This window comes from Coregonus lavaretus, assembly GCF_964263955.1.
Source record: "Coregonus lavaretus genome assembly, chromosome: 26".
NCBI classification, from domain to species: domain Eukaryota; kingdom Metazoa; phylum Chordata; class Actinopteri; order Salmoniformes; family Salmonidae; genus Coregonus; species Coregonus lavaretus.
In genome coordinates, this window is record NC_140013.1 from 25,563,483 (window position 1) to 25,577,286 (window position 13,804).

At 40.4% G+C, this 13,804-nt stretch overlaps 2 protein-coding genes across 2 annotated transcripts; one reads left to right on the forward strand and one right to left on the reverse strand.

Moving 5' to 3' along the window:
• Window positions 1-3,211: 3,211 nt before the first annotated feature.
• On the forward strand, window positions 3,212-6,896 carry LOC311102234 (microtubule-associated protein 6 homolog; the record flags this gene model as incomplete). Its single annotated transcript, XM_084143492.1, has 3 exons — window positions 3,212-3,960; window positions 5,049-5,274; window positions 6,687-6,896. 3 exons carry the CDS (start codon window positions 3,212-3,214, stop codon window positions 6,894-6,896), a joined length of 1,185 nt encoding a protein of 394 aa, XP_083999618.1.
• Window positions 6,897-8,763: 1,867 nt separating this feature from the next.
• LOC311101959 (uncharacterized protein) lies at window positions 8,764-13,346 on the reverse strand (the record flags this gene model as incomplete). Its single annotated transcript, XM_084143193.1, has 7 exons — window positions 8,764-10,260; window positions 11,764-11,962; window positions 12,092-12,204; window positions 12,328-12,408; window positions 12,508-12,654; window positions 12,820-12,957; window positions 13,181-13,346. The coding sequence occupies 7 exons, from the start codon at window positions 13,344-13,346 to the stop codon at window positions 10,034-10,036; spliced, it is 1,071 nt and encodes a 356-aa protein (XP_083999319.1). The 3' UTR covers window positions 8,764-10,033.
• Window positions 13,347-13,804: the final 458 nt, after the last annotated feature.

Consider the following 13,804-nt stretch of genomic DNA (forward strand, 5'->3'; position numbering starts at 1 on the left):
AGCCAAAAATGTTAACTGTCAATGGGCAATAAAACTAGTGATCTCTATTACAACCCATGACATCAGTGCTCTCTCACACTTGGTTGAACAAGTTTATACCCCTCAAAGGAGGGGCGACAGTGTGAAGGGTGCTGTGACTGTCACAGAGAGCATTGTGTACTCTCTTTATTATTGCAGGGGATATCTGAACATTGTCCTTGAATATTATCTGTTTCATTATGTCAAAAGCCCCAACTGGGCTATGTTGCCTCTCTTTAGTCATATTACATGCATTTATAAGCTACATAAGCCATCAGTCTGGTCTCATAGACTAGGCGTAACATAGTAAGCATAAATCGGGGACACTCAAATTAGTATGATATGTTGCGTTTGGTATGGTTACATATGACAGATGGTTACTTAAGGCAAAAACGAAAGTAGGGTGGTTGGTCGGGGTGGATGGGTAGGCGTATAATGCGAACGTCTAGCAACCCAAAGGTTGCGAGTTTGAATCTCATCATGGACAACTTTAGCTAATTAGCAACTTTTCAACTACTTACTACTTTTTAGCTACTTTGCAACTACTTAGCATATTAGCTAACCCTAACCTTAAACCTTTTAGCTAACCCTTCACCTAACCCTAACCTTAACCTTTTTAGCTAACCCTTCACCTTTCCCTAACCTTAACCTTAACCCTTTAACCTAACTCATAAATGTAACCCTAACCTTAACCCTAACCGTAACCCCTAGCCTAGCTAACATTAGCCACCTAGCCACCTAGCTTGAATTCGTAACATATTACACATTTGCAAATTCGCAAAATATTGTACGTTTGGCAAATTCATAACTTATTATACGGAATGGGTGATGGACATCCACAAATGAATACATACCATACAAAACATTACATATCATACTAAACGGAGTGTCTCGGATTTACGTACAGAATAATATGAAATGCTCTGAGACAAGGTTGAAGCAAGGGATGAATTGTGTGTCAATGATGATTGTCAACTAATAAAGGAAATGTTAGCAAAATCGAATAGAAAAGTAAATATATTTTTATTTGATTGGACAAATGTGTTTACTTAAGCAATCAGTCCATGGACCATGACGTCAAAATCGAACTGAACAGATACACAAGCTGGGAAAATCCAATGGTAGTCATAGGGTGAGAGATTCCATTAAAGCGCTTTGAGACAATGTATCTCAGAGACTGTCCTTGGCTCATAACAGCTATTGTAGCTTCACAAAGCACGTCTTTGTTTTTGCAATGATCCTGTAATCTTAACATTTTTGCTTGAAAAAGGAAACCTTGACCCCACATTGAAACAATGAATGAATCATGGTGAAAATAAATGTGAAAATGTATATCTTGCATACTGTACACATTTAAAAGGAGTCTTCTGTGAATCAAGTATAATAGAATAAATATTGCCAACTGAAGTATATTGCCAAATGTTCCTTACCTAATGTACAGATTTAAACATTCTGTCATTGCTCATCCTAATATTTATATTTATACATTTAATTCCATTCTTTTACTTTTAGATTTGTGTGAATTGTTGTGAATTGTTAGATACTACTGCACTGTTGGAGTTAGGAACACAAGCATTTCGCTACACCCACAATAACATCTGCTAAATATGTGTATGTGACCAATATAATGTTATTTGATTTGATATAATGAGCAAGGACAGGTAGGCTATCCATCAATGCCACTTCTAGTCTCATTGATGGAAACAAAATGCCTAAATGCATTATAAGCCTCATATTGGCTCATCAGATAACTTCCCACATGATATGAAACCCAAACAATTGTGAAATGTACCCTCTCACCAGCCTATCTAATATGTCCTCCATTATGATTGGTGTTACTATCTCTCAGCCATGTGTAGATGTTTTTAATAATGTACTGGTTGTTCCAACTGTTTGTAGCTTTTACATCCCTCTGTGTTTCTGGGTTTGTTCCCAACAGTGTCTCTGTGACTGATATTTGTGACCTTCACATACTCAATAAAGTAGGCCTACTCACACTGAATCACACCCCACTACCCTCAAGCACCATAGGTCTACTCATAATTATTCAGTATTGATGCTATAGCTAAAGCCTACTCACAGAGCTTTAGGCTATAGATATACAGGTAACTGCCAAAATAAAGGAAACACCAATATGAAGTGTCTTAATAGGGTGTTGGCTCATCACGAGCCAGAACAGCTTCCATTCACCTTGGCATAGATTCAACAAGTGTCTGGAGGGATGCGATTTAAGGGCACATCGACAGATTTTTCACCTAGTCGGCTCGGGGATTAGAACCAGCGACCTTTCGGTTACTGGCACAACACTCTTACCCACTAAGCTACCTGCCACCCCATATGTTGTTCATAATCAAACCATTCAGTGACCACTCATGTCCTGTGGATGGGGGCATTGTCATCCTATGGGGGCATAGCCACAGTAGCCAAAATAATGGCCAAAATAATGGTCTGCCAAAAAATGTTATACATGACCCTAAGCATGATGGTTTTAATTGCTTAATTTACTCAGGAACCACACCTGTGTGGAAGCACCTGCATTCAATATACTTTGTATCCCTAATTTATACTCACGTTTTTATATTATTTTGGCAGTTAACTGTCCATCTCCCACCATACATTATAATCTATAGTATGTGAGTGCAGAGGTAGGCTATACTGTACACTAGGCCGAGGTCCGCCTTGTCTGTACATCATCCACGGGAAAGGGAGGGTTAACCAGGCAGCGTCTCCTCCCTCTTTGCGGCCTAGACGGTGACGGACCCAGGTGACAGTTCACGGTGCAGACCCCGGGCATCTTCTGAGGTTTCTGAAACGTAGCGGGGTGGGGTCCCTCTGATGCGCAACAATTAAGCCGATCCAGACCGCGAATGCAATGGGCTCCACACAGCAAATTCAGTCTATTTCAACTTAAATTATATTAGCTGTGCAGAACTAGTAGCCTACTTTGCTAATTTGTATTATAAGGCTCTTCAATTTGTAACCATCTAGAAAGCATCGTAGGATTTCTGAAAAAAAGAGACATAGGTAGACACGTACATTTTCCTGACTGGACAGAATTTGAGTGGGCGCAGGGAGCATCATTTCCCCGTCTCGGGTCCGTGAGTAGGACGTTCATTCAGGACTCTCTCATCAGTAGCCTAACACTTTGATTCAGATTTTAAGTGCATAGGTTATTATATATCCATCGTTGATTATGGCCTGGCCGTGCATCACACGGGCTTGCTGCATTAACCGCTTCTGGAGTGAGTTAGACAAAGCGGATATCGCCGTGCCTTTGGTTTTCACGAAATATTCGGATGTGGCCGAGGTGCAACACCTCCATCCTCAGCCTCCATCTAGACAGAAGAGGACCGGCCCCATCACCATAGAAACCCAGCCTTCTCACAGTGAACAGGAGGCGGCGGCGGCCAAGGCACCGCCCGCGACTGGTGCCGCATCAGGAAAACATGCCTGTAGTGCGTCCGTGATGCGCCAGGATTTCAGGGAATGGAAAGATATACGCCCGGAGCCCAGCTGCAAACCCAAGAATGAATATCACCCCTCGGCGACCCCTTTCAACAACGTAACCCAGTATCAGAAGGATTATAAGCCATGGCCTGTCCCGAAAAAGGGAGACCACCCCTGGATCCCCAAACCCAGCCCAACTGCCTCCTCCGGTGCACAAGAAGGAGGTGTGGGGACCAAATTGGAGCATGCATCCACAGAGACCGAGAGCGGTGTGGAGAAGAGTGAAATTGAAGAAAAGGTGCAAGAGAAAGAATCCAAAGAGAGGAAAAAGAAACCAGTGAAGAAGGAGAAGACTGTAGAGAAGAAAGTGAGTGCCAAAATGGAGGGACAGCCACCGGCAGATGTCACTGTGGAGGGGAAAGGAAGGGCAGCAGCAGACGCGCTGAACAGACAGATAAAACAGGTCGTCTCAACTGGCACTGGCAGCTCTTATAGGTGAGAATCTGGTTACAGTGGGAATATGTATTTTCATTGAATGTTTATTATTGAATTACATTATGCACACATTTTCTGCCTCTGAAATATAATTTTTTTCACAGTTTAAATATATCAACCATAAATTAAACGTGGAATGTAGGCCACAAATAACTTTATTGTGGAGGCCAAAAGTATTTTAATAAGAAGGCCTAACACAATATTTTGTGTTGCTTAGAAAATACTCAGTGTACAATTTATTACACAACATCTTAATATATCATTACAGTAACTACCAAAATACATGCATCAATTATTAATCAATTGTATTTAAATGTTGTGCACATGTTGGTAAGCTAAGAACATATTGTGCACAACATTTAAATACAATTGATTAACAATTGATGCATGCATTTTTGGTAGTTACTGTACTAGCAGTAGCAAAGCCAAGATGCATGTAGCCTTCAGTCTATTGACAATAAAACACACATCATCCCTACTGGGCTTTATAATCTACTCAAGAAAGCCCACACTACCTCTCCATCATGAACTGTACATGTCAGTTTTCTTCTAGATTCATCCTAAATGTTCTTGATGATCAGACTAATATTGTCATAGATATCTGCTGCAGCATTGATTTTCCCCAGTTTCATCCTCCTCTATGGTGTTACCAGATCAATACAGTAGCACATCATGTCAGTGCCAAGGCAGTAAAGGAGCTCTGGATATAATTATATCTACTGTTCTCAACATATCCCTAAGGCCTCTCTGGAGTGGCTCTCCCTCATTTGTTTCCCTAGTTTTTGACTGCAAGGTCAATTCGTTTTTGTGTAAAATGTGTAGAGAGCTTTGCAGTTGTCGACTGTGGGTGAAAGGAAGCAGAAGCTCTGTGTTGTAGTTACTGAAATGGGGAGTAAAGTGACTAACGAGTAATGCTACCCTCCCTGTGTACACTTCGGCTGTAAATCTGATGAGTCATTTCAGTCCATTTCCTCCCAAAGATTTTGGGCAACAACAATATTTGTCTGGGATTCATAATACAACTAAGTGATTTGTTTGATGATGAACAGTGGAACTAATGCTGAGTTTTCTGATTCATTGTTTTTCAGGAATGAGTTCAAGGCGTACAAAGACGTGAAACCAGTGAAGTCAACCAAGCCCCAGTTTCAGTACAAACCGCCTGTGGATGACAAGGACAAGACCAGCCTGGAGACCAGCTACAGCGCCACCTACAAGGGGGAGCAGGCTAAGGTGCAGCCCACTGACAACAAGCTGCTGGAGCGCAGGAGGATACGCAGCCTGTACAACGAGCCGGGCGGCAAGGAGACCACCAAGGTGAGCCCACATCAACATGCATGTGACAATGAACACTGACTTTTTTATGTTAAAATGTGTATCTAATTGCACAAAATACATGTTCGATTTTGAGTTTTTCAACCCGTTGCTGTGACGGGCCAATTCATGTTCATGTCTCAGTGAAAATTAGGATGAATCCAAATAATGCAAATTAAACTTCAAATTGCATTAGTTACATAGGACATGGTTGTTTTCATGTATATGTTCTCCTTCAAGCAATATACTATTTTGATTTATGTGCTACAGTAATAACAATTGAGATCATTAAATTTGAATAGGAAATTCAACATATTACAAGCATTACTGTAGCCTGTTCCATGTAATATTGTACAGTGTAAAATCCCAGAATAACTTTCTAAACTACAAAATTAAGATAAGCATTAGCACATCACAAAACTAATGTAATCAATCAGAGTTAATTAAATCTCCACATGCATGTTTGTGAGCGGTAGGAATGTCTCATGTGTCTGCATGCTATGTTTATATGGCCCCTCCCTTTCTCACTCTTGTAGGACTGTTCTGAGACTGAGAGCAGCTCTATTCTAGATCTGCTGTAGTCAGGTGTGTTGTCAATTTCTTCTAGAAGGCATGGAGGTTGACCTCAGATTAACTCACACCTTGATTAATGCACCTTACCCAACAGGACTAGGGTCACATTAGCCACCAAACTGCCAGACAATTCAATCCTTCTGCAAAGCTGTCAGCCACATCCTCAGAGTTTGCACTGCCTCTCTCAAGACCACCAAGAGAGCTTGGATTCATTAAATGAATGTATTATTTTGCATGACATTTCAACTCTCAATCCTTTGGTTTGATTGGTGTCATAAGAGGCACCTTATACAAAGGGAAAATAGCACAATTTTATTTACAAAAAAACCTAATTCGTTGAATATGACCAAAAATATAGTCTCATCCAAGGGAAAGGGAATAAGATTGTGCATATTAAATTAACTGTTCATATACTAACCCCAACTTTATACTGTAAGTTTGTATTTTAGACACAACCTTCAGGATGGAAATTAAATGTGTTTTTCTAAACAGAGATTTTGTTCCAATGGACACAAGTGGTTTTCTTTCATCGTAAGTGCACAACCACGCATTGCAAATATTACCAACAACATGGTGACATTTGCTATTTTATTTTTATTTGATGTTAGTAACAGGAAGGTATGTATTGCATGCTCCGAATAAAGATTTACTGTAACATCTCCAGGAAATGAATTGCCAGTGTTCACCTTAGAGATTCATGAGCTCTTTGTATCATTGTAGCATACAGTATCAGTCCAAAGATGATACTGTAACCTGGACTGATGACATTTTGGCTGCGTAGTTTACCTACAGTTTTAGGAGGATGTCAAGTACAAAATTCCCTCATCTCTCTCTCTCTATAGGTGGACAAGACAAAAACCAAACCAAAAAAGACATCAACAACAACGAGCAAAATGGTGAAAAAGGCGAAAGAGAAGACCATCGCTGGTGCACTGTCAACCAAGAAGAAAACCTCCACGAGCACCAAGCCAGACGAGACCAAACCAGAGGGAGGCGTTATCTCAAAGAAGAGCAAAGAGATAAGCAATAGACTGGCTGAGGCAAAAAAGTAAAAACAAAACATCTCTGCACTACTTTATTTAGGGAATTTAAGGCTGCCTAATGAATTAGAGGACTCTCATCCATTTGGTCTATCTCTTTCTCTCTGTCTTTTCCTTCCTGTTCCTCATCTCTGTGTATACTCACTAGATGTGGAGCTTTTAAGTTGACATTTTGACGTCTTCACCATGCTGTCGTTGAACTATAATGCTTTGCGTGTGTCTGTGTGCGCGCGGTTGCGTGTGTGCGCATGTGTGCGAGTGTGCACTTCCTCTCTCTATTAAAAGTTCAGCACATTTTTTGCACGTTATTTTGTTGCATTTGTCAATCCTTTGTAGAAAGAAAAACATTCTTAAACAGAGAGCCATTGATACACTGTACGTAGAGAACAGTATATGGCTCTTAAACGGCTGTTGAAGGCAGTGAGAGGTTTAGCTTTTTTGTCTGACTACCTATCTTCATACTGATGATGGATTCTCTATGTTCTTCTTTTCGATCTCTTAGACTGCATTGACTATGTGAACTCTGCAGATATAAAATCTTAATTACTGTAGCGTTTCCTGGTTACAGTGACTCCACTCTTTGGACCTAGATTTAATTTAATTGCTCTTGAGGATATCTGGTTTCATCAATTTGGTTGCTAAGAAACCAACTGAACTGGAATGTCATTTCTACAGCTTGCATGCAAGGCCCTCTTTCTGGTTGTATAGTAGCATTCAAGTATCCTATTCTCACGGTCACAATCTAGCTTGTAATTCAAATCATTCATGAGAAATCAAAGGGGGCAAACCATTTTCAGAATTACTGCATGTGTAGTGATAGTTTGATCTCATACCATAAGTATCTACACAAACAAACAAGAAAACTGTCACTAACTTACAGTACAAAAGATAGCACTTAGTACTGTAGTGCCTATTGTAACTGTTATGTAAACCCACCAGCTTTGTAGTTCTGCCTTCATACACATGGTTCTACTGCCTTCTTCAATGTGAGAACCACTTCGTCCACTTTCCAGTTATTTGATACAGTATGAAAACTGATATATTTCTGATAATACACCCCTCTTTAATGATATGTCATTATTTTATCCATTACAAAGCTGTGATGCTATTGGTGTGCAAAACCATGTATAATGTTAAAAGTTGGCATATGTAAGATATAGGAAATAGGTTAACCTATTGTATATACTCAATCACCTCCACTTTCTTCAATGGGCTCAGTAGTTAGGTGTAAAAAGATAAGGAGTGGGCCAGGATTAGAAGATCAAAATCGCTTTTTGGAACATGCAGCTGCCTGTCTGGAACCATTGGTATCACATCTATTCATAGTGAGTGTGACTGCTACTCTCACCCTGTCTCTCTTATGTCTGTGCACCTGCAGTCCGCCAGTATGTTACAGTATGTGGCAGTCCTCCTCCCATGCGCTGCTGTGTGTCTGCTATTGTCTATTGTACCCCCAGACCACCCTGCTCTCTGCTGCCTGTCAGGGTTCCAGCCCGTGTGTTAGACCTCCGCAGCCCGCCGGCTCCTAGCGCCTGCCCCCCAGTACAGTAACTAACGTGCTGAGCACACAACACCTCGGTGCTATGACTCTCTCATCTATATGCTGTCAGTTTGATGCGAATGTACTCAAACCGTGTGAAATGATGACAATATGATGTCATATACTGCAGACGTGTTGTGATTGTGTGCTTGTATTCTTAGCTTGCTCTGAATGATCTGATTAAAAATGTTGAAGCAGAATCTGAATGTTGTACAGTATTAGTTAATGCACCTCTCGTGAAGCCTTGAACTGGCCCATAGACACTCTTTCCGACTCCTTCAGAAGAGGTATTTGTGATTTTCATTACGCTACAGAGACAGAGTGAGAGCTTGCCAAACCCATTGGAAAATGAGGGCACCAAAACTGCCTCTTTTTATTTTAGTGGACATTAAAGATTCAGAGGAATTATGTAAGGTCCAGTGAAGATGGTTTGGTTGCTTTGTTATTTCCCATTGGGTGATAAAATAAAGTTTTCTTATGACAGTGAAATTCACATTCTGGCAAATTACAATTATTTAAGCATATAGGCCTAAAGTAGAATATCATTTACATGTCAACTTGAAAAAAAATTGCATTACAATTTGTAAAACAAGGAACACTTCCCAATATTGTTAAATGAGGAACAGAAAACCATCATCAGGAATTAGTTCTGAGATACAAACAGCCCCTTAAACAGGAAGTCAACAAATGACTTTGCGTCCCACTAACAAAAGGTGCCCTCAGACAATGGCAGCTATAAAATGGAAACAGTAATTGATTGCCTTACTAGCCAATCCATTGAAGGACTGAACACATGCAGTGTCTGTCGTTTGTCTGTGATTCAGTCATCCTGATGTAAAACCTCCTGAATAATTCAGTTGTTATGGGCCACTATTTGGAGAGAGAGCTGTGTGAAATATTGAATGGTGGAGCAGAGACGGCAGTGGAAATGCCTAATGCAGTGTCCCCTGTTTGGCCAGAAGTGTCTGCACGCACCTAGCTCGCCATGCTGTACACCTTTGATAAGAATAGAGGTGACATTTAATTATTTGAATCTACATTCACCAGGTCCACTCTAAAGAGGTCTAGCTGACTATATGCCCGGAAATGCCCTTGTCCAGAGCAAAGGATCCCAATTTCAAACGCTCCAAAAAAGGGTTTACAATTAAAAAAACTGGCAATAATGAATATTAACTGAAAAAATATATTATGTAGTTTCTTCCAATGGCCCTCTCTGACTTTAAATAATATTTCTCTCAAAACTGTGATTTCGAAGAAAATTGTCAGGAGATTTGGTCAACTCTGTCATGCCAAAACAGAATTAGCCCTGGAGCATTATATAGCGCTAAAATAAAACAAAATAAGTTTGGAGATTGTATTACATATCTGAATAATCTAATGTTAGAACTCAACAATCAAGGCCTTTATTAAACACTTGTTCAACAATAAATGTGAAAATGAAATGCCTTTTATGGTGTCTGACGGAGTTAACATAAATCCAGTTAGTTGCATTTTATGAAGCAATTAAAGTGTTCCTTTACATGGTGTGATAGCTGATACTTTTGTTAATATTAAGAAATATATTTGTGAAAAAAAGTTTAGATTATCGCGTCTTTCAAGAATCTGTGAACTACACCTGGTAAGAATAACGTCCTTGTAAGTAGTCATTGGACACCGCTTGTATGTTGTGTTCTGTTTGCTCTATGTTATATGTGGTCAGCTTGCTAGCTGCTCTCCTCACTATGGTGATGATCAGAACGACAACCACGACTATCAAAGTGAAGCCCAGCAGAACTCCCAGGACAATGGTCGCCACTTTCCAGCCTTGTCCTGGGGCCGTTGATATCTGGGAAACTCCTACAGAGAACAGACAGATGTTTGGTCAATGTCTATCAGTAACTATTGAAAGGACAATATTAGATAAGCAGTATCCCACACAAAATGAAATAGAAGAAATAAGTGAAACCACAACCTGAGTCACATACAGTGGGGAGAACAAGTATTTGATACACTGCCGATTTTGCAGGTTTTCCTACTTACAAAGCATGTAGAGGTCTGTAATTTTTTTATCATAGGTACACTTCAACTGTGAGAGACGGAATCTAAAACAAAAATCCAGAAAATCACATTGTATGATTTTTAAGTAATTAATTTGCATTTTATTGCATGACATAAGTATTTGATACATCAGAAAAGCAGAACTTAATATTTGGTAAAGAAACATTTGTTTGCAATTACAGAGATCATACATTTCCTGTAGGTCTTGACCAGGTTTGCACACACTGCAGCAGGGATTTTGGCCCACTCCTCCATACAGACCTTCTCCAGATCCTTCAGGTTTCGGGGCTGTCACTGGGCAATACGGACTTTCAGCTCCCTCCAAAGATTTTCTATTGGGTTCAGGTCTGGAGACTGGCTAGGCCACTCCAGGACCTTGAGATGCTTCTTACGGAGCCACTCCTTAGTTGCCCTGGCTGTGTGTTTCGGGTCGTTGTCATGCTGGAAGACCCAGCCACGACCCATCTTCAATGCTCTTACTGAGGGAAGGAGGTTGTTGGCCAAGATCTCGCGATACATGGCCCCATCCATCCTCCCCTCAATACGGTGCAGTCGTCCTGTCCCCTTTGCAGAAAAGCATCCCCAAAGAATTATGTTTCCACCTCCATGCTTCACGGTTGGGATGGTGTTCTTGGGGTTGTACTCATCCTTCTTCTTCCTCCAAACACGGCGAGTGGAGTTTAGACCAAAAAGCTCTATTTTTGTCTCATCAGACCACATGACCTTCTCCCATTCCTCCTCTGGATCATCCAGATGGTCATTGGCAAACTTCAGACGGGCCTGGACATGCGCTGGCTTGAGCAGGGGGCCCTTGCGTGCGCTGCAGGGTTTTAATCCATGACGGCGTAGTGTGTTACTAATGGTTTTCTTTGAGACTGTGGTCCCAGCTCTCTTCAGGTCATTGACCAGGTCCTGCCGTGTAGTTCTGGGCTCATCCCTCACCTTCCTCATGATCATTGATGCCCCACGAGGTGAGATCTTGCATGGAGCCCCAGACCGAGGGTGATTGACCGTCATCTTGAACTTCTTCCATTTTCTAATAATTGCGCCAACAGTTGTTGCCTTCTCACCAAGCTGCTTGCCTATTGTCCTGTAGCCCATCCCATCCCATACCTATGATAAAAATTACAGACCTCTACATGCTTTGTAAGTAGGAAAACCTGCAAAATCGGCGGTGTATCAAATACTTGTTCTCCCCACTGTACATACCACAACCAAGTCACATATATTAATTGAACAAAACAAACACCATCACCATGTAATGCCAATTCTTTTAAAAAAACTCCTATGTTTTAAACATACTTTTCAAGGTAGCTATGGCGGAGTCGTCCAGGTGTTTGCGGAGAGTGTCCTGTAGAGCAGCCTGGAGAGTTATTTCATCAGTGGTAGAATTCCCATTAAAACCACACATCATCCTGACCACCACACTACCCCTCTGGAAGCCCACCACTGTCATGTCAAAGGATGAATCTAACAGAACACGCTGCATTTTGGGGACAACCTGGGGGGAAAAGGATAGTAAAGTAGACATCTATTTAAAAAAGTACTTGTAGAAAATAAACCATAGTGTTTTAAGATGACATTTGTAAGACATCACAATAATTACAAATCAGAGAGTGTATCTGCGTACAGTTGTTATGATCTTTGTAGAGGCATACGCCCAAGCGTCGCTCACTGGGTCGTACAGAGAGGAATTGAAAATCCAAGAGTTGAACTCTGCTGTTAATTTGAAAACATTCCTCACTGTAGGAGGGAAGAAGAGAGAGTTGTTATAATAAGGCAGAAATAGGCCTCAGTATTAGAGATTCCTCTTTCTCTGAAGACCGTATGTGAGATCTGAAGAATTGGTATGATTTCAGAACTTACATGAGCAGAGAAACTTGGGCGGAAGACATTGATTTTGGGATGAGCAAATGTCATTTTCTTGATCAAAACAGTCGACAGGATCTAAAGTGGGCACATTTTGATGGAAAGAAGATGTAATGTAACGTATGTGTAAGATACTCAAGTAAGGAATTGATACAGATACAGAGGACGTTAGTGTACCTTTGCATAGCTTCCCAGGGTTAACAGGATTCTGATCTATCAAACCAGGATAGCAGCTACACTCATGGCTGCCTCCAGGACCAATCACACACTGAGCACGTGATGAACACAAGCCTTGACATGGATCTGCACCTGGAGAGATATTTCCTACAAAACAGTGAGTGCAATAGTGGTAAATACTGCTTAACTGGATGTACTTACTAGTGTATTACAGGGTAATAACTTATGTTCATCCACTGGTAGTTACTCTTGTATAAGGTAATTATTTCATGTAAAGTGTGGCCCACATTTCAAGCAGCTAAGTTTTCTTACTCTTGCAGTCAGTACCCGGTACGGTTGGGTTTTCGTCGTAGAATCCTGCCTTACATTCACATGTATGTGAGGGTCCCTCTCTGACACAGCTGGCATTTTTAGAGCATGTGTGATCTCCTCGTTGGCAAATATCTGCCTCTGTAATAAAGAAGAAATTAAGTTACTAAAAGCCACTAAATACACATGGCGATATGATAACCACCTGGCTTAAATATAGACTTCTGTTTTATACCTAGATATACAAATCTATCATCCAACCGTCCTTAATTCTGTTAGTTCTTTAATATTTATAAAATAAATCACTTGATTGATTAACTAGCATAGAATATATCATTGTATGTAGTTATTGGAATTCAAAAACCTTTGACTGAGGTGAAATTCAGATCTACTCCGAGTGCAGATGTTTTCAGCGCATTGATGACACTGTTCTGCACGTCAGAGGTTGACAGTTTGACCTCCAGAGCATTGACCAGATCAAAGTCAACGATCACACTTCCTCTGCGAACACCTCTCACAACCACCACCATTTGTTTAGCCTTGATAAGGTCCTGGTATTCTTTCGGGAGATTGTTTTCAACCTTTAAAGAAATATGTACATTTAAATCATACAAGGTTTTATTATATGACTTAAATTAAAAAGCAATTATAAAAAATGCTTAGTGAATATTTACCTGCATAATGAAATTGGTCACAAAGTCTTTGTAAAGTTTGCTGGATTGATTTGTATAATCAGACAAAAACTCTCTGCCTGGAATTCGAGTGGAAGATTCATAGACCTTTCCAGCTTTTTGGAGAGTAAAGATAAACATTTAACAAAACAAATGTGATGTTTGCACAAAATGTCCTATTGTACTCATTTTATCTATAATTGTTTTAAAGACAAATGTATGCTCTAAATGAATTCAAGGAGATTACTTGAACAAGAGTTGACATACCAGTGATTATGTCTCTTGAAATGTTTTTCTTGATGCTGCAGGATAAGTAC